Source organism: Phalangium opilio, unplaced genomic scaffold, assembly GCF_054372755.1.
Source record: "Phalangium opilio isolate 3A_F unplaced genomic scaffold, DU_Popi_V2 ptg000017l_1, whole genome shotgun sequence".
In the NCBI taxonomy this organism is placed as follows: Eukaryota; Metazoa; Arthropoda; class Arachnida; order Opiliones; family Phalangiidae; genus Phalangium; species Phalangium opilio.
In genome coordinates this window covers 4,597,225-4,622,920 of record NW_028324151.1, presented here as the reverse complement: position 1 = coordinate 4,622,920, position 25,696 = coordinate 4,597,225, and the positions used below count along the sequence as shown (strand labels likewise).

The window sequence follows — 25,696 nt, the reverse complement described above, 5'->3', positions numbered from 1 at the left end:
TATTTAAAAATCATTTTCGTTAATACAAGCTGGCTCTGGCACCCCAAACACGTTTCCGTCACCGCTAAATGAAAAACCGTTGCTCGATCGTCTTAATTTCGAATATGAAGCCTTGGGCTATGGGTCTTTTACTCTCTTATCTTACTCAAGAACCCCTTATACCATTAAATCCCCCCAATGAATCTAGCTAAATCCCGTTCTAAAGTAATGTAATGGGGAATTTGAAAAATCTCTTTTTCGAATGATTCAATCTTTAATAATCTAATAGAATTGGATAATTTAGACTTTAAATCACGAAGTTTTATTATATTCTTTTAACAATGCTCACGAGACCAAGGTAATCTAGTCTTTAATGAAAGTTGTGGTTGGTTAAAAGAATGTTTTCAGGGCTATATTGTGGGTTGCGATTGTTATTGCAAGCTGCATTTCGCATCTTGTGGATAGGTTACTTGTAATGTTTATCGGCTAGTATAGTGTGCCATGAATGACCTATACCCTTAAAATATGTACCTAAAGGGATTACAAAGGTGGGTGCGGGTAAGAATGATTTGAAATACGTCAGAGACCAGTGACCGAGGAGAGGCGTGGTTCAAATTAAGAAACTTAACTATAACACTTCAGGGAAATGGCGCTGCAATCTCACGAAAACACCGACTATATAGGTCTCCTATCCCACTCCATACGGAGTCTCTGGATCTTGGCGTCACGTGGGGTCTGTGACGTATTTCAAACACTTTTTACCATACCCGTCGCTGTCTTCTTTGGAGTCCCTTTAAACAAGTTGATTGCGAACTTTCATATTCGATTGTGCATGCATGGACGGTAGAGATTCAAGGGACAAATAGGCTTTTTATTTCACTTTAAATTCAGCGTTGTATGAAAGTTATTGTATACGAATAACACTTGGGCGCCTGTCAACCTCAGTTACTTTTAAAGTTAAAACCAAAGTTAGATTCCAACATCATTCCATTCGTTTTGATTTTCGATATAGTTGTGTTAGTGCATCATTCGGGGCCGAAACTTGACATTTTGCTGACTTAAGAATTAAGATACTTTAATTCCCAAAATTAAATTCATGTGATTTACATCGATATTTCATGAAGCTATTCCTAATAGAAAAGGAAGGTTGTTTTTTAATTAAAAAATCTTCTTACAATAATGTATTTTAGACATTGTTAAAAGTCTTTTTGTATCTGTAATATTATTTGACCAAACTAATAAGTATTAACAAGACCAATGGAAGCCGCATGCAGTTTCGGAAGAAAAAACCCCAATCCAATTACGCCCATGGCATTGCCAAAAGCCAACGTATATCCGGTTCCCTCAAAACTTTTATTTCTGCACACATCTATTAGATTTTAGGGCCGTTGGTTGTCGACAAAATGGGGGATTTATGGACTTAGACGCTGCTGGGGCTAGGAGGCATGGACGAGGGTGATACGCCGGCATCAGTCTTTAGACCCACTAGTATTCAGACGAGGCTAGATTCAGGCTGCTGCATGCAGCTCTTGGTTCTTCTCGAACCTCAGGCGACACAGCCTTATAACTCTCGCTCGTGCCAAATACAGTACTCGGCCATGTACAGGAATAGATAGATAGGCGTAGAGGAGGAAGCCTCGCTCTCTTGGCTCTCTCTCGCTAAGAGGGAATTGCTGCTGGGGATATATCGATTTTTGCCCCTTTTCGACAAGGCTCGAAATTTTCCAAATAAAACGGCAGCTTTGGCTTATGGGAAAATTGAGAAACCTTTCTCTTTCTCTCTCTCCCTCTCTCTCCTTCTCTTTCTCTCTCTCGCTCTCTTTTGTTATTGATTGCCGCCAAGCTCTTCAGATAAGATCTATAAGAAAATATATCGAACAATCTTTCTCAAGCTTTGTTTATTACGCTTTAACAGTACTACCTCCCACGCATTGCTTATTTCCGTTGTAAATATAAATATGTTTATGATGACTAAACTGTAAATATCGAGTTTATCGTGCTGATATTTGAATTTCAAAACTCTATAGGCCTGGTATCGCTAAAGTGATTTTACGAGGAAAAATGTGTTTACCAGGGATTGTGGTTTTATCATTATAATATTTTTCGCTACTTATGGTTTTATTTCGGCATTTACTAATTATTTAGAGCTGTTTGTTATTCACGTGTTTGTGGATATAATCTGTTCATTATGTGCAACGTCGGGAAAGCCTGTTCAACTATTGTTAGCTGAACGCGACACTTCAGCTATTTGAGGTGGACTTCAATAGAAGCTCCCGTAACTGAACTGAACTGCTTATGTTGCATTTCCATCTATAAAACGGAGTTTATTTTGACTCCTGTTTTAGACGCAATATTCTACACCCTCAGTTCAGTGAAAAACTGAAAATCACTATTGCTCCTCAGTTAGATAAACCGAGCTAAACGACTCTGTACCACTCGTAAGAACTCCGGCAATTTTAATTCAGCAATTGTGTGGGTGGATTCAATGCTATAATTTTGTTCCTCGGAACAATTGAACGCAAGTACACAACCTAATAATAGTAATTGATGATTCGGCCACAAATATTGTACATTGTTCGAAACAATGCATGGTTAGATTAGATGCTATGATATTTTTTTTAATATTATTGACCAGTGGCCACTAAAGGGGCTAGAGAAATTTCCTCCGCAGTTTCTTAACTCCAACCGCCCCTCAAGATTGCCAGTAATTTGTCTGAGTATCTCATGCAGGTTTTGAACTAAGTTAATGATCACTGAATAGATCAGACTACAACAAGCTTTTCAGTCTGTTGTAGATAGCGGTTAAATAATTGCACACGTCACAAATGACTGGTCAACGTTTGTCTGCAGACTATCCATAGCTTCTTATACATATCTCTTCGGAATAATTTAATCTATTTTGGAAGAAATCTTTCTAATATCCCCCCATAGTTTAATAATTTGCTTATTTCCGTCCCTGCATGGTGTAATGTTACATCCTCAAGCACGAATTCATCAGTCATCGTAACAAATAATGATGAAATCCCTGGCTTCAAGAGTTAAATCCGGAACCAAGCAAGCAGTCCAAGCTCTCTTTTTACGTCACTGCCTACGTACGTACAAGGGTATATCACTTGGGTCTCCAGCCAACCGCGTTGCCCTGTCAAAACGATATGGCTTTTCCACCTCTCGCTACTTCGACGTCACCAGGAGATATAATTCGAAGGGCGCGATTATGGGGAGAGAGAGAGAGAGAGCTCCTGGAGACGAAATAAAAAAAAATCTCTGGCCTTCAAACAGACGAAATGCATTAATGCAATTCTGTTGTAGGGAAAAAAACCGGAGGGAATGGAACTTAGCGGAGATGGAAGGGAATATACAATATTTTTTTTTTATTTTCCACAGTAGGCGATAGCGCTACAACTACGCCAGTATATATATATGGTATGGCGTAGAAAAAGCTACACTAACTCCCGTTGCCTTCTTATTAGGGACGCCAAATCTCCACACTCGTCTCGTCTCCCGCTGAGGGTAGTTTTTTTCCCTCAAAACCTTTTCTCTCTTACTTTTTTTTTTCATTCCTTTTTTTCCCCCCAAAAAAGAGCTTGTTTTTCCACGATAAACTATGGTAGCACGGTGTAGAGGAAACGTACGTGTTAAACGTTCCTAGATGGCGCTGTTTCTGAAGGGCAATTTGTGTCGTGATTACCGAAGATCTTTGTGTAGATTAGTCAGACTGATTCGTGTCAGACATCATTGGTTATATACGGTACGGGGTGGTGTTGGGTTTTGGTACTTAGGCCTAGTCCCCAAAAGGTTGAATTTATTTCCAAAAAAACAAAAATGTTTTTGCTGCGGAGAGATTAGGAATTTTTTCGCAACGTTTTTTTTGTGGGGAAAAAACAGAGGGGACTGCCACTCGGCGTAAATGGTGTACAGGTAATTTTGAGAGTGATTAGTCCCTCGAAGAAAACTGTACAAACCATAGACTATTCCAGTAATTATTAGCAGAAATACCCCAGAAAAAGCATCGGTAGTGGCCCTACCATTTTGCCAAATAAGCATACATGAATGGGGGCAAGGGTTTAAGCTAACCCCGAATTGCCAAGACCCTTTTCCAACAAGAGGTGAATAATCCAGAGTAATTTGTGATTTTTAATTTGAATGTGGTGAACTGTTACATCATGGTAAAAGCCCATCTTTGTCCGATTCATATAGAGGTATTTTGATCCATTTTCGATATCAATACGAACGAGCATCTTAGAACACCTGTCCAAATAAAGAATTTATCTAAAGGTAGTGAGTGACATACCAATAGAAACGCTGTTATTGCTAAGCGTTTTGACGAACTATTTTTGAATTAAAATAACCGCGTTTATAGTTTACCTCTACATACGGCGATCGTTTCTATGATGTACTGGTTACCCTATAATTCTGGGTCAAATTTTAGTATTCCCGTAGTTTCCATTAGTGTAGTTGTGTATTATCAACTTTGATCCAAAATATTATTTCGAAGCAATTATTTATTTCATTGTGGCAGTAATTCAGTATTCAAAGTATATGATCCAGGGTTGCCACAGTACTAAGCTTCAAGGAATAAATGTTGGCGTATTGTCATGTTGTTGTACAAGCATGCCCTAATATATCATCAGCTTATAAGGACTTATAGCTCGAGCTCGAGCTCGTTCGAGAACGGCAAGCGAGAATTGAAGTCCTACACTCGGTTAATTAATTTTGCAGGACTTCCATCTAGGTCCTATTTAGTCTGCATTACTAAGCCCTTGACAGCGCCAAAACCAGGCGTACATCGCTTTACCTCGAATTTATGACCTATGTCACTTCATGACAAGCTCTCAGTAACCATGGTAACAAACTTATATGGAACATATCGGATGAACTTATGATATATTTATAAGTTCATAATACTCATTTCTAAACGCAAAATTTCCCATAAATTTTTCCTGCAGACTTTCCCACAAATGAAAGTGACAAAAATTGGTCATGAAATAATTATTTTAGACTGTCAGGGAAAACCTGGAAAAATCAGGGAATTTTAAAATTAGTAAATGTGTTTTCTGGCTGGGCTGGCAACCCTGAATTCGGAATTCAAAGTAGATGCGCTGCGCATTCGTATAAGATAGAATAATAATAATGGTTGATGCATACGTAACGTTTCTGTCTGCATTTAGGATATAATAACTAAGAGTAAGAGGTCGTTTAGAACTTTGGTGTAGAGGTCGGAGGAAGGAATGAAAATTTGGCTTCTTTCCAGCATGCAGCGTTCGTATATATACTTCGTAGCTTATTTATCCCTCCGCCGCTTCTGTAATCGGAATAGCGGAGGCTTTTATTTTCATTTTGGCTATAGGTGTGTGGGTGTGTAACACCTGTCTCTCACACAGAGAGTATAATAGGATTTGTTTTTTTTTTCCTGACGCCTAATTAACCGCGATTTAATTCTGCCTCCCTATACTCTAAAGAATATATAGTTTTTGGGACGCGAGAGAAGCGTACCAAATTGACAAACAATTCAAATTTACCTTCGTAACTTTCCTCCGATACTTGGTACACGTATACATACAAACGTTGGTTGACCTTTTTTATATAGGGTCTCAATTTCACGCCATATAATACTCCATACTCTAATTCGTGCAAGTAATTTGCCGTACACTGCAGCTTACTATGATGACGCTGCTGGGTTTTCTAATTTATCGGTAAAGGCGCCTTTATTCGAGAATGTTAATGTTGGCGCCATTTAAATGTATACTACGAATTAAATTTCAGTCAATTCCAATTTAACCGCTATATTTTTCTCTTTTATTATTTAACGCAATTTCTCGGCTGTTTGTTTGTTATTTGTTGAGATGACTCAACTCTGGTGTCGACATCTGACTGGTTGTGTACTAGAGAAACGATATAGTCGCTAGACTAAGTATGTCCGACAAAGAAGCGTCTGTCCTGTGTGGTTATCATAATTAACTCTAGTTTCCATCGCTCGGAATTAAAATAATTATGCATTCAACAAAGTCATATACTTCTTGTTATAAGTCAATAAAGACGTAATTAGATTTTAAGTAATGCGAGGTTTCAAACGGTCACTTGGAATGCTATGATGACCCCACAAAAAACTGTGTCTAATTCAGTCCCATTTGAAGTTATACTCGTTACATCATTCGTGTCTGAAGCGAGCGTGTTTCCTAGGAGACCCATCCCATAATCCACACGAGTACCCTATATGTACAGCACCATGCACTTCTAGAGAGACACCTCTCTGCACTTATCCCTCAGAGTTGTCGACGGTTGATACCGTGGCCGTGATAGTGTGGTGGAATTCTTTTTTACTCTCCCAAATTGAAATAAGCTGTAGGGTATCTATAACGCGGATCCACAGCTCGTTTATAGATGAGGCCCTGTTAATTTTTTCACGTCCCCCCCCCCCTCGCGCTTCGTTAAAAGTGATCTTTAAAGTCCCTACGCATTTTGCCCTCCTAGCTGTATAAGCTCGCGTAGATGGCGCGTGCCAGCTGAAATCGACGTTTGAATGGTTGCCCGCATCACTTCCAAAATCCCCTCACCCTTCACCCAGGCCCCGCTGCTTTCTTCTCTAAATACTCCCCTAAGTAACTTTTCCCAGCTGTCTACCCTCCCCTTGTTTTTTATCGATTTTTCTCCACAAACTGTACACTCTCTTGCTCCAGGACTTTTCTCTCTACCAAGCCCTAGCGCGCCTTGCCCTTACTTGCACGTCAGCAAAAACACTGGCGCGTGAGCAAAAATTTCCCGAGAACCTAGATGGAGATACAGACCGCCAAACCCCCTCTTCTACAGTCCACCCTGAAAGCACACTGCACGTAAATAGAGTTACCAGCTACTTGCCCTTAACATCTTCGAAAATAATTCATACTCTCCAGCTAGATCTGAATCTGACGCATTGGGTTACTTTAAAATTTAACCTATTTTAGACATCCATGAATTTCTATTCTATTTATTGTTCTGATTGGCTGTGGCAACTCTTTAATTTAGTCTAATATCTTACCTTTAAAAAGTAAATTAGGCTTTTGTACAAAGATTAAGTTAAGATATTTTTCCTTATAATGCTTCGAATTGGTTAGAGCGTCTCGCCATTTTGAAACGAATTTAAGCCTTCAAACATTGTCTTAATTTTACATTTACATTTAATCTTACGAGGTTTTGGCTTTTAGTGGAAATGATATTTTCGCTGGTAGAGAGAGAGAAAGTACCTCGGTTGCCCTGGAAACGGCCGGAGAGGGGCTATAAATGGGACCCCTATAGCGATCGTCCCTTGTCCCTAGGCTCCGGTATACTATAAGGGGAATGGGGCTAAACCTTAAAACCCTCTTCCAATCTCGTATAGGTCTAAAGCGGGGTTCGTTCGACTCTCCAGGTAGGCCTTTGTTCCCCCCCCCCTTGAGTTTTCAAGCAAAGGATGGAAAAGAGAAGCCTTAGGAAACTGCCGTTCCCTTTTGCCTGACTTCCCCTTTGTCTGCGGGAGCCGAGCAGCTCGTTTTCTCTGAACCCTTGTTGGCGGGAAATGGGACGAGCACTTGCCGCGGCGTGCTCACTGACCGTATCATATCCGTAAACTCGTCGTGATTAAACCAACTTGTTTTTCTGCAGAGGCACCACCACGTTTTTGGCGCGAAGAACTGAATGCTGCCGCCGCCGTTAGGGACCTCGTGCCTTTGATTATATAACACGTTTTTGGCGCGCGCCTGTCTCTGGAATTTTGATAGTAGGCGGTTCTTACAGATCTCATTTTCTGTAGCTTCTAGCTATACTATAGCTTGGTTGTAACTCCAATTAAACGGGTGAAATGAAATGATAGGGATTGTAATTGTAATTAGGAGGTTATTTGGTGAATTAAACATTTTTATCACATCGGGTCTCGGTTTTCGGAGTTGGGGCAATTCACCCTGGGCCTAATTGTAGCTTGCGCCTGATTTGCAATTCAGGTGGCTTTTAAAAGGTGTTACCGTAGATTGCATCTAACTATAAGACTTGCAAGAATTAATTCACGTTAACTAAGAATATTGACAGGCAATGATCCTAAAACCGTATCCTAGAATACTTCGTGACACTTAATTTATGATATAATTTTCATTAAACGTGGTCTAAATTCTTTAAGGCAGTGTTGTCAAACTTATGGTGAGGCAAGAGACTGCAGAGATAAAGAATAGCAGTTCGGTTCAAATCGGTATACTTTGACTGAAAACCCTGAATTTTCTCTAACCTCTTTAGTGAAAAAAATTCGAATAAACTATGCATTTATTCCAATTGAGAACTAAGAATTCAATATTAAAATGCTCTTTGTAAAACACGTTATCAGTGTTAAAACAAAGATTATTAGACGAATTTTCGCTTCAAAATACGCATTCTACAAGTATAACACGACGACGCGTCAAGAACATGTTATTAGTTCCTTTGGGTCTTATTTACTTATAACATCTTTTTTCGTTTAGTTTAAATTGATTGTCGGGCGTATAATTGGAACCTACGCTGACTTCAATTCAAACACTAGTGCGTTTTGTTCTCGCCGAATTAACCCGTTAAACCTGAGAATCCCCATCGTTCCTTGCGTTTCCCGCTCTTGTAGATTGATTCGAAATATACCGTACGTAACGTTTCATGGGAATTTTAAATTTATGATGCGTGTTTCCCCCCTTTGTGCATGGCGAAAGGACGAGTTAATAACATTTCTCTGAAATTTTGACAATTCAATAAGCGCTTGCCGATTGTTCGCGTATATGTAACCCTATTTCTCTCTTACTTACGTAATGGTATAAAACTCGATGTAGGTTGTCGAAAGGCGAGTTTCGAGCGACCCCATTTGCTATATGCCATATATCCCAACGTTTCCCATATTTTTTCTTTTGAGTAATGAATTGATTGTATTCGACGATTGATTGTTGAAGTTGATCTCTTACAAAATATTTAATGGAAAAGAAAGGTTGTTTTTTTTTTTTGCGTTTTTGTTTTGGTTTATTTATAATGGTAAAAGACGATTTATCGGAGCGTGAAACATAGGGTTCGTGTACATGAACATGTATGCAAATTTAGTTGAGGCCTGGATATATCAGGGAAATTGGTTTGGTTTGGGAAAGAAGTCGAGGAAAATTCAGGAAAATAGGTTTGGTTTTGGGGAAAGAAGTTAAGGAAATATCAGGAAAATTGGTTTGGTTTGGGAAAGAAGTCAAAGAAATATCAGGAAAATTTGTATCAGGAATTTTTTTTGGGAAAAAGTCAATATCAAGGAAAAGTCTAGTTATTTTGCAAATAATGGAAAACTATTTATTTGTAAAATTCCTAACCATGGACAAAGTAAACTTACTAGAAAGTAGGGGTTCGTTATTCAAACATCATAAACTGAATCTAAAACAACACACTTAACATTTCAATTATACCTAAACTAAGGGGTACGTCGTCGTTAAACAAGGGAATGCACTTTTTCCCTCGCTTATAACGACGACAACCATTTATTTTGCATTAACATTTAACGTGCCCTAAATTTTAATTTCTTTAATTCCGTCTATCCTAGCCTCGTAGATCGAGCTATGCCGCGTTGTCACAAATCCTCGTGGCTCCACAAACAACTTTTTAATATTTTTTTTTCTTTCTTTTTGGTTTATGAACTTCTGGTCTCAATTTTCCTCTCCTTGGTAAATGTAGTTTCTAAAAGCTTTCCCCTACTTAATTTTCTCTCTCTCTCGGTTTTTTATTTTTTTCAAAAGCCGAAGGAGAAACTACTTTTGGCATTTAACTTTAAAACTATTTTTTGCCCTATTTTAAAGATAGAATTTATTTTTTTGGTCGCGTGGCAGACAACTTCGAGGCCTTGGGTGATGCGAAAAAAATTATTTAAAATTTATATGTATATTTTTGCTCGCGGTGATGCGATAAATGTGTGGTGTATAGATTCAAGATTGACGCAATCTGAGTAACCACTTTTACTGACAGATTTGGAAAGGGTTGTTTTTTTTATGCAATTTTGTACTTCAATCCAACGCTAAAAACCCACTTAGCGGATTTTAAGCCACCAAAAATTAAATCATTTAAACAAATCATAGCTTCGGAGCCTATCTCACTTATAGAATAATGTGGAGCGTGTTAGGTTAGTTTAGAATTTAAAGAAAAATTCAAGCAATACCTAAAAATAGAAAGAAAAACGCTGACTACTGCCTTGCCGTTTCTGCTAGCCAGAACCCGCATTGGATTTGTTCAACCAATCCCGTGGGGTTAGGGGGTTCTGGCTAGCAGACGCCTCTAAACATGTCGAGGCAGTAGTCAATATTTTTAAGACTAATTGAATGCTAATTATTTTATCGTAAGAGATCATTTATTTCTTTTTAAAATTGAATGCCTTTTATTATTAGATAAAGGCCGTTCTTTTAATCTTTTCCTCTAGGACCGGGTTGTCATCGTGGAGCTGAAATGAATGGAAATTTGTGTTTTATTATGTTGCTACAGATCTACACATTATAAATTAATTAAAAGAACGGCCTTTATCTAATAAAAAAAAGAATTCAATTTTAAAAAGAAATAAATGATCTCTTATTACAAATTAATTAGCATTCAATTAGTCTTAACAATATTGACTACTGCCTCGACATGTTTAGAGGCGTCTGCAAGCCAGAACCCCCTACTCCCACGGGATTGGTTGAACAAATCCAATTATGAAAATTTTAAATCTTTAAGTAATTTTGTTTTTAACTTACTTAGAAAAATAACTAAACCATATACAGTCCCTTTTTTAATATAAATTTTCCTGAATATTTATTAAAATAAAATTCTGTTTAATTCCTTGTAGTTTAAGTATTTAAAAATAATTAGGATTAATTTCGCCTGCGTATTTTTCTCGAGTCTCGATCCATCATAATTTTCCCTTACATGGTGTTGAAATAAATGGGCTTCCAAAATTGCTACTTAATTTTTAGTCTATAGCTCTTTTTAAAAAAAGCCACTATTATCCAAAAAATATTGTTTTAATAGGCATGTTTTTTAAACGCGGTATTTCCCGCTTCCATTTAATTATCCGTTATCCTCTCTACCAATCTTTTCCTATTATTACTTTTAATAATAATAAACGTTTTGCACTAGTATATGCCATGCCCTGACTCGATCCTCCAAATAGCTCTACACATTTTAGAGGGGGTATATGCCCTATAGTTTATCTTTAATAACCTGTCGAGGATGGCTATAGCCCATCGCGCCATCGTGATCCAGTCGAGGGTAAAAATATATATATACATTTTTTTGTCCCACTCCAGTTGGAAGAGTCCAAAAAGTGCAACTTCCCCGCTGGAGTTTTCCGTAGGCAAGCGTGTGATTGTGTTCAGGGAACATTTAAGTTTCGAAAGTTTAGGTTTAGGTTATCTCAAACCATCATCAGGTGACGAAGACGAACACGGTTTCATATTTCCATCGATGGAGTCCGGCCTTCTGGGGCGCCTTTATTCTAGGGTAATTTTAGAATGAGTATAAAGCGGTCATACGTGGAAGTGGGAACTTAAATGGATTACCCCTTCTAATGGCGGCATTTCCCCTTTCGTCACCTCCTTTGTTTGTTCGTCTTAATAGGTGGGGTAAACGTCAGCCTTAATTAGACCACTTAATGCGTGTTTCACTGTTGTTTAGAGGTGATGGCTATTGCTGTTATGAGTCCGTTAAAACTACTAAATTAAGTCTGCAGCCAAAAAGATCCCTTGATAACTTTTATACCCCTTCACTTATTAATTCACTGCTGACCGTTGTCCATTCCATGGATGGTCAATATCGCTTACTTGTTTGGCATCAAATATAATTTCTCTCATGATGCCTTGAACCGTGAAGATAATACCCATTTAGAAATCTATTAGAGAAGGTAACCAAAAATAAGCTGAGCAAAGAGCCCCTGAAAACCTTAATACCCCTTCACGTATTAATTCACTGCTGACCGTTGTCCACTTCATTGATGATCAAAATCGTTTGCTTGTTTGGCATCGAATTTTATTTCTCTCATAATGCCTTGAACCGCGAAGATATTACCATACCATTTAGAAATATATTAGACAAGGTAACCAAAAATAAGCTGAGCAAGCACAACCTAGATAATTCATCCGTAGACGTAACTACTTCGTTATAACGTGAAATTTTCACATGCCCGTATTCCATTCTTCCCCACGCGCTATCGGGAAAATAGCCTTTCCCCCCTCAATGTACCTGCTTATGCGGTTCTCCCCATTCCGGGTTTCCATCTCGCATTCAAAGCGCGAAGGCCAGCTTCGTAACCCAACTTTTCCTTACTCTGGATGATTCCATTTTCCAAGAGGGAACGAAGTTGAGTTGGGGAGTAAGTTTCCCTCTATTTTTTCCCTCTACTAGTAGATTTCCTCTTCTCTTCTTCTACCACCCCATCTCCCTCCCGTGATCAATCTATTCCCCCCTCCCTCCCACGGGTTCCTAGTGTGGTTGGGAGAACCTTAGACCTCGACGACGTTACAAACGGGGCGAAGAGGCCCCTTCTCCCTCTCTCTCTCTCGGTAACGTTATGGAAAAGCACGACGTAGCTATGGCTATAGATTCTCGGAATTTAACCAATAAGACTAACACGGTACTAACGCCATCTAGGGGTGCTCCGAGGCTTTTAAAGCTCTTTTGGAAGCTTGTATTTGGAAAACCTATATCTTGGTCCTAGGCTCTCGTAAGGCTATTTAGAGTATCTCTTAGAAGGGATTAATTCCGTTATCCACGAACCGCAAATCCCGAGTCGACCGAGTGGATAATTTGAAGGGGTAAAGGGACCGACTCTTGACGGGGTTTTTGCGGTCCCGACGCCTATTTTTCCTCCATTTATAAAGGGTTTTTCAGAGGACATAATCTTTTGTTTCCGCGTTGCCTTAGCTTGGATATCGGCTTTCGATGAACAGCGCGTCTACACTGTTTCCTACGTTATGGTTCTCGAAACGTTGATGGGTGGGTGCCGGGGGAACATGGTCATTGTCTACCGCTGTCGCCATTTGGGCTGAAAGTATTCGCTAATCCTCCAGTTATCGTAATGGGTATTATAAGGGAACCAGCTTATGGGATACCCGATCGTACATTAAAAGATTCAATTTGTAAAATTTCTTCCGTAGGCCTATGCACTGTAGAATTTGCTTGATTCTAATATTAAACTTGTGTGCAAATGTACTATTTCCCTTTTTATGTGATTTAACATTTTGATTGATACAACTTTACCAGTTGCGCTTGTACAGAACTAGTTTGCTAGAAAGAAGCTTGTTGTAATCCGAGAGCCTTTATAAGTATACCAAAATGTTGCGGTTAGCTCCAAAATTCTGTTTCCCTTCAAACTGGTATAACGTTTGTTTCTTTTACTTTCCTATGGCTAGCTTCCGATGATAAGGATTAATTTAATTTTCTAAAGAATCTTGTTGGGTGATCGCTTAATTTTCAAATTTATGCATATTGACTTTATGCTTATGATTTTCAGTTTATAAATGGAATTTCTTTTAATTTCAGGTTTGTTATTTGACTGACTGACGGAATAGAAGGGCCTGTAAGTTTGGACATCGAGGGATCAAGAATTTAGCGGTCCAGTGCACAACCGAGCTGCACGGAGGATCGCGGGAACCAAATCAGCCCGCATTCTGACAATCTTTAAATGACGTCACTATGGTTCCCGAACGCGTAGTTTTTCGCGCTATTTTTAAATCGGGTTTCGCGAACTTCGTGTCGCGTTTCAATAGTTACTTTTGAATTTTACGCTATTTACGGTGCTCTACGAGTTCATCGGGATGTCAAATAATAAGTGAGTACCAAATGTTGTTTTCTCTTTGGCACGCATATTAACGAACTTTCAGGTCACAGCGCTGCGTCCTATAGTCCCTTTCCTTGCAGGTCAAAGCGTAATTGTGTCCCATAGTCCCTTTCCTTACAGGTCAAAGCGTATTTGCGTCCCATAGTCCCTTTCCTTACAGGTCAAAGCGTATTTGCGCCCCATAGTCCCTTTCCTTGCATGTCAAAGCGTAATTGCGTCCCATAGTCCCTTTCCTTACAGGTCAAAGCGTATTTGCGTCCCATAGTCCCTTTCCTTACAGGTCAAAGCGTATTTGCGTCCCATAGTCCCTTTCCTTACAGGCCAAAGCGTAATTGCGTCCCATAGTCCCTTTCCTTACAGGCCAAAGCGTAATTGCGTCCCATAGTCCCTTTCCTTACAGGCCAAAGCGTAATTGCGTCCCATAGTCCCTTTCCTTACAGGCCAAAGCGTAATTGCGTCCCATAGTCCCTTTCCCTACAGGCCAAAGCGTAATTGCGTCCCATAGTCCCTTTCCCTACAGGCAAAAGCGTAATTGCGTCCCATAGTCCCTTTCCCTACAGGTCAAAGCGTAATTGCGTCCCATAGTCCCTTTCCCTACAGGTCAAAGCGTATTTGCGTCCCATAGTCCCTTTCCCTACAGGTCAAAGCGTATTTGCGTCCCATAGTCCCTTTCCTTACAGGTCAAAGCGTATTTGCGTCCCATAGTCCCTTACTATAAATCAGTCTGCTAATCTGGAGACCACATTATCGTGGCACCTCATGATAAACTTAATTTTAGAGGTTGTACATTAATAGTAACCAGATAAAAATACTTTGGAGGGGGGTCTTAGTCTACTCAGAAGAATATCCTGCTGCGCTGCCTCTTCATGAGTCGCCTGCTAAACTTATTAAATCTCACGCTATACCTCATGAGCAACCGGTATCTTTGTAAAACTTACGACCGTTAAAATTCATTCAAGTTCTTAATCGATAATTCCATTCTATTTTTAATCAATACGAACTATTTTATGCCGTTCTTTTTGAATCGCTATATAAAAACATACATTAGATCTACTATGAATTAAGGATATGGTCGATCTTGGGGCCTCGTACACTCTTTATCCAAACGTTCAATTATCACTTCCACGCACCGTATATAATAAAATTGACAATCTTAAAAAGTAAAATTAAATATAATCGTCACTTAAAAACGCCATTAGACTTTAAACAAGATAAATGTATTATATTGTCGATTATATACATTTTTGTTTAGGGGAACTATCTTTACATCACAGTCATTAAACGTATAAAATGACGACTATTTTTGATGATGCTAAATTGATGACGGCGCGCTTGAACGCGTTCCTCGAAACGCGATGTCGTGTGTGTGTGTGCTCGCTGACTCTGAGCACGCTTCTTTTACTATATATGGAAATTGTTGCGTTTTAAAAAAAAATCTCCTAACTAGATAGAATGTATAAAAGACAGACAAATTGAGGACTCATTCTAGGATTGTCGGCGCCAACCATTTCAAGATTTCCTTACCCAGCTTTCGAGATAAACTCGTAAACGTGCGGTGGGTTTAATAAAACTCACCACTATACACCAAAGTTCTCAAGTCCCGTGCATGCATGCTTGCATGCACTTTCCGCTTTCGATGTGTAAGAGTACAATATATCTTGTGGTATTGTTAAGGTTTTCTTTTTTAGTTAGTGTAATTGGACTCGTCTTTATATACGGTGATACATTCCGGTATCTTTAAAAATCACGCGAGAATAGTTAGTAATTGTTAAGGCTCTATTAAAAGAGGCGATATTGTAACCGTTCATATTTTGAGTGGAGAGAACCTTATTTTTAATACTTATACTTTGCGGTTTAGGTTAGGGTTAGCTGACAGCATTAAGAGTTTCGTGGTTTGAGTTAGGGTTAGCGAGATAGCATTTTCGAAACTCATGGAAATTGTTTTTAATTGTATTTAACAATTTTTAATACTTTAGCAGGGTTCAAACCCGACACATGTCTCGCCATGAAACAAGGCACTCACCCTGATGCGCCAGGGAATCCCTTACCCTTTATAATTTATAATAATTATAATAATCGACTTATAATAATTAAAGGTGGCTAAGTAGGACAACGCAAAATTGAAATTGAAATGATAGTTTAATTTATAAAAACAAATCTACGTGTCATATGACTAAGACTAAGTTTCCAATGTAATCAGAAAGAGCCAAGACTTGATTAAATTCCTGGTTAGTATTTAAAGATCTTATCTTCATGCACTATCCGGATGTATAGCCTATAGAACCATTTTCCATGAAAACCTTAACGAAAACTCTAAAATATCAAATACCATGAAGTGTCTTGGTGATATCTGATACGAGAATAGCATAGCGTTCCGCTTTTCGTTTTTAATGGGCATATAAAGTTTTATGGATCTCTATTCGATTTCTTCGGAGAAGAGGGTGAAATAGACGACCATAAAAAGCCAAGGAAAATATCATCGGTAATAAAGTATGTGCCGGTATATCTATGGTGCAGCATGCCTGGCATGCGATCGATCGATCGCTGTGGCTCTCTGAACCTTATACTTATACCAGCATCGAGGTTTATTGTTAACGGCACAGGGGGTGTATGGGACGAGTGGAGGAATGATATAGGGTGCAGTGTATTGGTATATACTTAAAAGATATAGTTATTGTTCAATTTATTAAAGTTAATGAGGTAATTCAATGGGAAAGGAAGAAGTGGATGGTTTCTGTACATTGGGACTGCATGTGCTTCTTGGGGCATGTTCTGAAGAATTGGGTACTGTATATATTGGACACTGTGCGTTGTATTTGCCTGTTACGTTTTAGCGTCTTAGTTGGGGGTTTGTTTAAGCAGTTCAACTGTAGTTCCGAATCAATTTATTCAAGATAAACCGCCATAACTATAGCTCTTTGTGTCTAGCTGTTTCGTTGGCTACCTTTTGAATTACCCTTTGATCTCTGCATGCTTTATTCAGATTACCGTCTCAAATAGGTTACCTAACAGGAATTAATTATTCAAATTAAACTAAACGCTGAAATCTTATACTCTTTACGTATATTCTAATAATTTTTGCGCCAATTGTTGGGGATGAAATATATTTTGTATAAAACATGTACTTAAGGTTAAACCTTGAGAGGCACGACGGTATATTATGCAAATTACGCGAATAATGTAATTATAAATAATCGTGAAGTAACGTCTAACTGAGGGAGTAACCACTCCTATGAATTGTCTAGACTATATGGGATGATTACAAGGCGAATTCCCGTAACCCTATAGTTAATAGTTTAGTGGATAAACCCTTCGTGTGCTGTAGTCGCTACAACCACAACGCTTAGTTCATGAATACAAATTAAAATTACCTTGCCTTTCTTTAAAAAAAAAAAATTAAAGAACCTTGGCTCCGTTTTAAAATAAATCGTGAAAGAGAAAACCTCTTGGCTAACAACTCACAACGTTACTAACTTATCTGTCCTAAATTAAGCCTCTACTACTACTAGAAACACAGAATTTAATTTTATATAAAGAACTAGAAAAAACTGCAGATGCGATTTTAAGTAAGAATAAAAAAAAATTATATATTTAATTCATGGACCAACCAACTGTTCTAACTTCACTTTGAAGAAAAGCCCAGAATTTTTATATATTTTTTTTAAATGTATATAAAAGATAAGATTAGCATTAACGTCTTCTAGGAGTTGGCAGCATAATATACTCCAAGGCACACTGTGTCTCTTCTTTTGCGGAGTTCTATATAATTAAGTCTATTTTTTTTCATTTCGGGACACTCTTCTTTCGTGGCGGTATGTAGTGTATGTATGAAAGGAGGGTAAAATAATTCTTTTCATCTTTGGTTCCTTCCCTATTTGATGCCCCCTAATTTTCATCTTCTACCATCCGTCCATGAGTTGTTTACACCTCACTTCCTTCCCTCGGTAACTCGAAATCCGTTGTTCCATCACGTTCCTGGCTGCTTGCCAACCGTGTCACCGAGGCCGGTCAATGCCGTTGCTAGGTTACGGGTGCGAGTTCATTTTCCTCGTCAAGGGGAGTTCGTAGTACTTCGTGAGGGAACGTATTGGATGGGTGCGATAAATAAACTCTCTGATGTACTCTCCCCTCTCCTACCTCTCATGGAAAAAAAGTGTAGTCAGCTATAAGTACGTTTATCTCCCTCCCTTTTGAAAAGGGGGAAAGCAAAACAGCTTTTACCAGCCAGTTCGGCTCTCTCTACCTCCCCTGAATCTATATATATACTCCTGATACTCAAGAGTAGTATGCGGGGACTGCTTTTATCGCCGTTGGAATTAACATCGAATATTAATCCGCGTACGGTTTCGCTATATTGAAAACTACTATGAGATGAAATTATATAGCTTTTATCTCGAGTTTGTTTCACTTGGAGTTTGCAATTGGTGTAAGGGTAGCTGAAGGAGGATGGGTGGGCAAATTTGATAAGGTTGTTTTTTAGGGTACTGAATTTTTGGGTGTACCAACCAATGTTTACCTTTTATGACCGTACAAACGTGTACCTTAATTTGGAATATAGTGAGCCCTGTCAAAATTGATTTTTGTTCATGCTGGGTGTCATAATAATAAGTCAACATGAAGGAAATAATGCGAATCATCAAATGATGTCTTTCTGTACCTTTACTGAGTTATTTAAAATTTCCTCGCCGATAAACCCCTACGTAGTCTCGTTGTATCTCGGTTCTGACACTTTGTAGAGTAGACCACATTTCAGTTCAAACCATCATCTAATGAAACCTTTATTTTACTTAGCGTAGAATATGGGTTCGAGCCCATGGAATTCTCGGCTCGAATCTACCACCAAAATACCCCTTAATTTTCCACCCTCCCGGTTGGGCTCAATTCTTCCACGGCTTCCACCTCTTATTTTTCTCTAGGGAGTGGAGAAACTAATCGCACGACTTCTAATGTATTACCCTATACCTTTCCCTCGTATCCGTAGTCAGTGGACACGGCGTAGTTTTAGAGGAACCATAAACACGACCTCGTGCCTTTGAATTTACCCGGTGTTTTGCCGCGTTGTAACTATCGACTGTAGTGTTCTTTATCTCAGGGTTTCTTTTTATCTCGGCCCTTTTCTAATGGTTGAGGATTTTGTCGGATCTAGCCAAGCTCGCCTGAGGACGAAATTTTCCTCTACCACCACCACATCGTTGCGCTAAAATTGAGAGGAAGCTGGGACTCTGGGAGTAAACTTATAATTTAGTATAGTGGGGTGGCCTCTGGCAGCGCCATCTACTAATTGGAATGTTAATTATTTATGTAATTAGCATATTTAATTAACTCCTAGCTCTTATGTACATGGAGGAGGATTTGAAGTGGGCTTTAAAGTGTAATGAGGGTTAAATTAAGGTCGAGTCGAAGGGAAATTCGAGGATTTTAAAGGAATTATTTTTCCCAAATGGAATATTAGCGTTTTTCTAGGTTAAACGGAAGGGTAGAAGTACATTTTGAGGTTAATCTTAGTGATTGTTTTGGAGTAGGGTTTGATTTACATGTTTTACTTGGTCAGTCGGTATTTTTATTTGTGATTATATCACTTATATTGTTAAGTAAACATCAGTTGAGTCACTTTATAAACTGGCGAATATTTGCCCAAAATTGTTGAAATTTTCTTAAAATTATTCCAATCTTTGGGTCGCTAAAACCTCACTAAACCTCGAAGTGCTGACCTTTTTGAGCATAAAAAGTTCTCTCTCAACTTATAACCCATATATTTTTTACCTTTGCATTATTGCAATAACGTAGTTGTTTTCATTTAGTGGTAGACTCTTCAATACTCATAGAATTCCACGGTTTTATGTGTAAGTTCTGGTGTTAAAGACCCCCTTATTTGTTTGCCTGAAAAATTCTAATTCAAAGTTTGGTAGGCCCTAGAATTAGAACAGCTTAGAGCTGGTGATCGTAAACCTTTGCTCTCGTACGAACGTGTATACATTTAACTGAATTTATAGTTTCAAAACAAAATTCAAATTGAACTTCGAGCCTTCGGTACCCTTTTTGCATTTTTCTTCTACCGCAGCGATGACGAGCAAATACACGAAGATCTATAATATAATGAAGAAACTTAGAGAAGGTTTTTACGGATTTTTACGATTCAAGTTCCTTGATTAATTTTCGAGATATTCCGCAGTTCCCCTGAAAATGAAGCAAACAAATCAGTATTAAACATTATCTTATTATTTATAGAGAGAAAAAGCCATAGAAAACGGGTCCAAATCAGGTTTAACAAAAATCATCTTTCTCTTGACTTTGAAATCGGACTATTTCGACGTTTTCACAAACTCCAAGACCTAGTTGGCACTTTACACGGTGAGTATAGTAATACAACGAGGGATGAAAATATCTCCAGAGTCCCACCAATCTTGTTTTATTATTAGTTCATTTTATTTTCAAATTTCCCTGATTTAAGTTTGTAAGAAGGTTATTTTTATAAGTCTTTTTCCTGATTGGGGCGGGTGCAATGTCGACTTTTCCTGGGTCCGGGTCCAGAAGAAAAAAACTTGTTTACGTGTTTTTCTTTTACTTCCTTGCTCTCAACGGATGATTTGGCATCGGAGACGAAGATGGAGGCCAAGAAGAGGCTGAGGCCACGACGATAGCTAGCTAGACTGCATGGGCCCCTGAAAGTTTTTCCCAGTAAACACTGCTGCAGTCTGCTATAGCTAGATACGGCACGGCGCTGTGCATGCTCCCAAATTTCCCCAGTGGATAGAGAGAGAGGAGCTTGCTCTAACCTACTTCCTCCAAGGAGAGAGAGAGAGAGTGTGAGTGGAGAAACGGATGAGAATATGTATGGGATGAGGAGAAAGAGCCAGGGATGCTGCATTGATGGAGAGAGCGTAGTATCGAGCCATGGTATGCATGCGCGTGCTGCATGGGCTCTCTCTCCTTTTCAACATGACGGCTCCTAAATCTTTCTTCTCTTCATGATGCGGCTTAGTCCTTCCTCCCCTACGCCACCAATTTATACGACTTTTTTAGGCCCGCCTTGTAACGATGGATTGGAGGATATTTAGATGGGGTAATTCATTTTAATATTTTAGCCGCGTTATAGTCAACAATCTTAATTGTTATGAAGGTCTCAGTTGCAGTGGTCATTCGTGAGTGCAATTCAACCGTTATTGAGGCCCACATACAACAATCTGAAAAGTTTCAGTTGATCGTCCAGTCTTTTGATCTTAATGAATCCCTACTGTTTTTGACCCCAATTTTTTCCGTGGTTCAGAGAGCTGGCCTTAAGAGGAATATTACGTTGGTGAAGTTGATCTGTAAATACTATAATTGCACGCTTATATTTATTTTACTGTACTTTACTCGATTGTGAATATATGGTCAATTAGGTGCATAATGTGGTTTGAAGAGAAAATTATAAATTCTATTAGAAGTTCTAAACGCTACAGTTAATCGCGCAAAAACCGGCAAAAACTTATCCTAAGTGTGTTAATTAGGCTCTTGACAGTGCTACATAGGCAATAACACAATGACACAATAATGCCTTCCACTCTGGAATCATCAGAGTAAATACAGAATAGAACCCTGTCATTATTGTCCTGTTTAAAAAAATTTAAATCTTGATGATTGTGAGTTAAACGCAATTGGTATCTTAGCCAACTTGTTTAGTTGGGTGTATTGAGGAGTGAGGTGGAAAAATGGGGTGCAGAGTGTGTTCGAAATAGTCTGGGCCACGTCGGTATGAGGCACCCTTGCCTCTGAGGGCATTTTGAGAACCTCGGTTGCCTAACTCGAGGCGCGGGTTGCCATGCAAGGGGAGCTGGAATGAAAAGGGCTTTATAGTCCAGGGGTGCATGGTAAGATGCTTGTAGTGACATAACCGCGCTCGTTTCCCCTCTCTGTTCCTCTTATCGTCTATAGTTCCGCCGACATCCGCCACCAGTCTAATGGCGCTAGTGTTTTGCTAGCTGCGTTATTTTGCTCCAAGGGGAATGAGACTTTGTAGTCTCGTAGGACGACAGGACCGGGGTTGTAAAAGCACAGACGACGAGGGAGAAGAGAGTGAGGGGGACGGTATAGTGGAGCAACAACGCGTTTTTAACGAGGGCGTGACGAAGCAATTTAAAACGGATCAATGATAACCCAATGAGACTACGAGAACCCAGCGCCATCTCTAGACGCTCTGCTGAACTAACGAGGGAATGTTTTTGTTGCGTTTTTTTTAAATACCTTTTGGTGGCGTGCTCCGATATCGAGTACATTGAAGCCAAGGTAGCTTTGACTTATGCTCAAATGGAAGGCTGTTTTTTCCTGAAAATAACCTTGTGCTACTTAAACCCATACTATTTTCTCGTATAAAACGTAAATGGTGCGCTAACGGAACTGGAGATATTCCTCCGCCTGTTTCTTAAATTTAACCGTACTTCAGGGCTGCCAGCCAGTAATTTTTTTATTAGAGCATCTCCTGTATGCATAGCTTTGGAACTGAATGATCACTGAATCGAACAGAATCCTATAAGGTTTTCAGTACGTGTTGAATTGACTGGCAATGTCACTTGTCGGCACACAATCTATAGAAAACCTTAATGTTAAATAAATACAATGTCATCGAAGTCATGTGAAATACTTCAGTATTTAACGGCATCTTCAGATCTATTCGACTCCTCAATGTAGCTCTGAGTAAACTTTAATCTACAGCGTAATATTTTAGGATAATAGAGTCGTGGTCCCAGCTAGTTCATTTCATTGTTTTACAACTTTCAACTCCTATTTAATGCCTCCATGCTTCCCGTAGAAAAATCGGCAAAGCAAAGCCATCAATTCGGAAAAAAGATTTTAAAGTAACGAAAAGTTTACATTAGAAATTTTTAACTATCGGAAAAATAAGGCTTCACTTTTTCGTAACTCCATAACTTTGACGTGTAATATTTGACAGCTATTGTTGACATCCAACCTAAATTGAAACGAAACGAATATTCGGTCGATTGATTTATAGTCCAACATATCGGGAAGCTTCCACTCTCACTCTCTCTCGCTTTGTCATAGGACAACTTCCGTTCTATAAATAATTAAAAACATTATTGTGAAAAACCCCGTGTAGGAAAGACGAAGGTGGGAAAAAGAATATTTTTGAGTGATTGCTAAATCGATATAGAAATGTTTGCAATGTATATACAGTGTTGTTTTTTTGCCCCGAAGACTTTTGTAGTTTAAAGGTGGATCCGCACGCTAAAGAATACCATCCATCGGCTTGCAAGCACACGTGCATGCACGATCTTGACTTGCAATTGCCATAAGTGTGTATCCGGCTTTGTTTGCCTCAAACTTCCGTGAGAACTGCATGCAGAATATCGATGCCCGGACTATAGGGGTTTGTTTCGTATATTTTACCCTCGAACAAAATATCAAAGGTACAGTTAGATCTTCTATTGGAAGTAAATAATGTAAAGTAATTAGGGAGAATGTACAATTACCTCCTCGGGGTACATGCATCTGCAATGACTGGCAAGAGCTAATGTAACTCTAAGTCAGTCGAGAGTATGTAATCTGCACATCTATGTTAATGAGATTGGTATGGTATTTTTAATCACTTGACTGAATGAAGTTGAACTGTAAATTACGTAAGTTTGTAAAACCAATTTTATCCGGTTTCGTGAATGCGGCTATACCATATTGCCCAACAACTTATATTTATTTCGTTCAACTCTGAAATTGTAGGACAAAAACGAAAACTTTTAATGCAGAGGGCGGAGTTGTGACTTATGTTGGAAGTGTTTGGTTTAGTTCGTAAATCGTAATGTATAGTTTACTATACACTTGACATTTATATGCAGGGTGGCTTAGATATTCGAAGAGGGCCAGTAGCTTCTACCCATCAACCTAAACTGAGGATTTAAAAATACCATCTAAGACAGGAGTTAATATAAACTCTTCATTATAAGGAGATTCACCATCCTCTGCACTTCACTTGCTTGGGAACTGTGACAAAAAGAGATAGATTAAAGAATCGGTCCTAATCAAATAGCTAACCAACCTGTATGTAATATATACGTGACATTTTGTCATAACACGCAATTTCTGATTGATACGTGTCAGTTTAGAACTTTAGACAAAGCTCTATAACGTTTTCGTTTCAAAAATACGGTTCTGACCGTTTGATATGTGGGAGATTTATAGGTTTCTGGTATGTGAAGGTCATTGTAAATTACGTAGTCAGTCACTTATGGGGGACGGCAGTGATTATCTGTGCTTCTTCTGGTATGTCAAGCTCCCTCAAATCACAAATCCATGCTTAGTGTAATAAGATTATAAGAACATAAGGTTTTCCAATGATTTTAGATTTAAATTCGTGCAAATTTCGCCGATATGAACTCTCTCTTGAGCGACTGGACAGTTACGAAATTTGACCATTTTTGGGGGTTTACATAATCGAATAAATTGCACTTAAATCTTAAGAAGCTCGATCGTAGTCGTGAAATTTAACATTACATTTTAAGTTAAATCGTTTAATGGTGTTTGCGCGTCATGCGGGTTAATGGGTTTTGCGCATTTAAAACCTTTTTCGCAAATAGAGGAATGTCTATAAACGACCTATGGAATGTAAAGGCGGATACCTGCACGCTAAACTAAACTTACTTTCCATTAATTTGGAAGGACCGTAACTCTAGTGACTATATTGCTTTTGCGTGCAAAACGCGAGCTGCAAAGTGCAAACTTATAGCTCCGCTTTCAACAGAATTCATGTACTATTTTTATTTACGTTTCTGTAACATTTCTTACCTTTATAGTTAATTCAACTGAATATTTTTAATAATAATAAAACAAGAAGGGTTTCTCTGATAAGTCTGCTGTCAGAAATTAAGGGGGATTTTCTTTGGGAAATCGATTTTGAATCGAAAATGTATAACTTCTATCTCCATTTTGCCACAAGGGACACTGTTTTCGAGTTATGATTTGAGTGTTTTAGGTATGACCCCTTAATTAAATTGGAAATCATTGTCTCAATCAGTTTCTTAATTAAATATAAGGGGTCATCCTTAAAATACTTTGACCAATCTTGACTCGAAAACAGTATCCCTTGTAGGAAACAAAATGGAGATAGAAGTTATCCATTTTCGACTCAAAATCGATTTCCCTAAGAACATCCCCTTAATGTATGGCTGCAGACTTATCAGAAACACCCTGTATATATACGAGCTGCCTATCATTTGTATATAACCCTTGACCTGTTGAATTTAGGTCAAAGTTTGCGAGCGAAAAACATCAATTAATAATTATAATAAATGAACATCGCGTTCATATATTAGAGATAAACTAACCTATTTAATCACTTCTCCTTAATCAACTTCTATATATTTCCAATCAATTCTTAAACTAAAATAGTTTCTATGGGTTGAGAGCTTTTTTGTTCAGTTCAGGGTCTTGTTGTTCGTGCATGCCTTTTCAGACATCGCCTGACAGATTTCTATTTTTCTTTTCCCATTCAGATATTTAAAACGTTTTTTTTTGCGCTCTAACAGTGACAAAGCTCCTGTTGCCAATCCTCGAAACCTTAATATAAATTTACACTTTTTATACGTGCTTAAATATATTGATATTTAATACCATAGTTGCGAAACTTTGAGATTAATACATACTATGACGTTTTGGGTTCAACCTTGGGATGTTTATTCCCAAGCACGATTGGTTTATACATAGTTTTCAGTCTAGAAATATTGATACCATTGACACCAGAAGGCCCGGCTACTCTGCGGTCAAAGTGAAGTACCATGAAGCCTGGTCTCCAGTTGTAAATGGTGTCAATCCTCCTTGTGTGAAAGCATTCCAGGGAAAGGAACTTTTAGAGCAAAAATAGAGTACTTTAAATACCTAGAGTAATAACGTTTAGGTGGAATTTTAATTTTAAAATACGTTAATTTTTAATACCAGGGA

General features: G+C 38.5%; 1 protein-coding gene across 1 annotated transcript in view; it reads left to right on the top strand.

Moving 5' to 3' along the window:
• The window catches only part of LOC149702613 (bone morphogenetic protein 8B-like), a 265,732-nt gene that overhangs the window by 134,955 nt on the left and 105,081 nt on the right, over positions 1 to 25,696 (top strand). The window contains exon 4 of the mRNA XM_089866479.1: positions 13,474 to 13,762. Coding sequence (XP_089722605.1) covers positions 13,749 to 13,762 — 14 coding nt within the window. The 5' untranslated portion in view covers positions 13,474 to 13,748. The remainder of the gene's footprint in view (positions 1 to 13,473; positions 13,763 to 25,696) is intronic.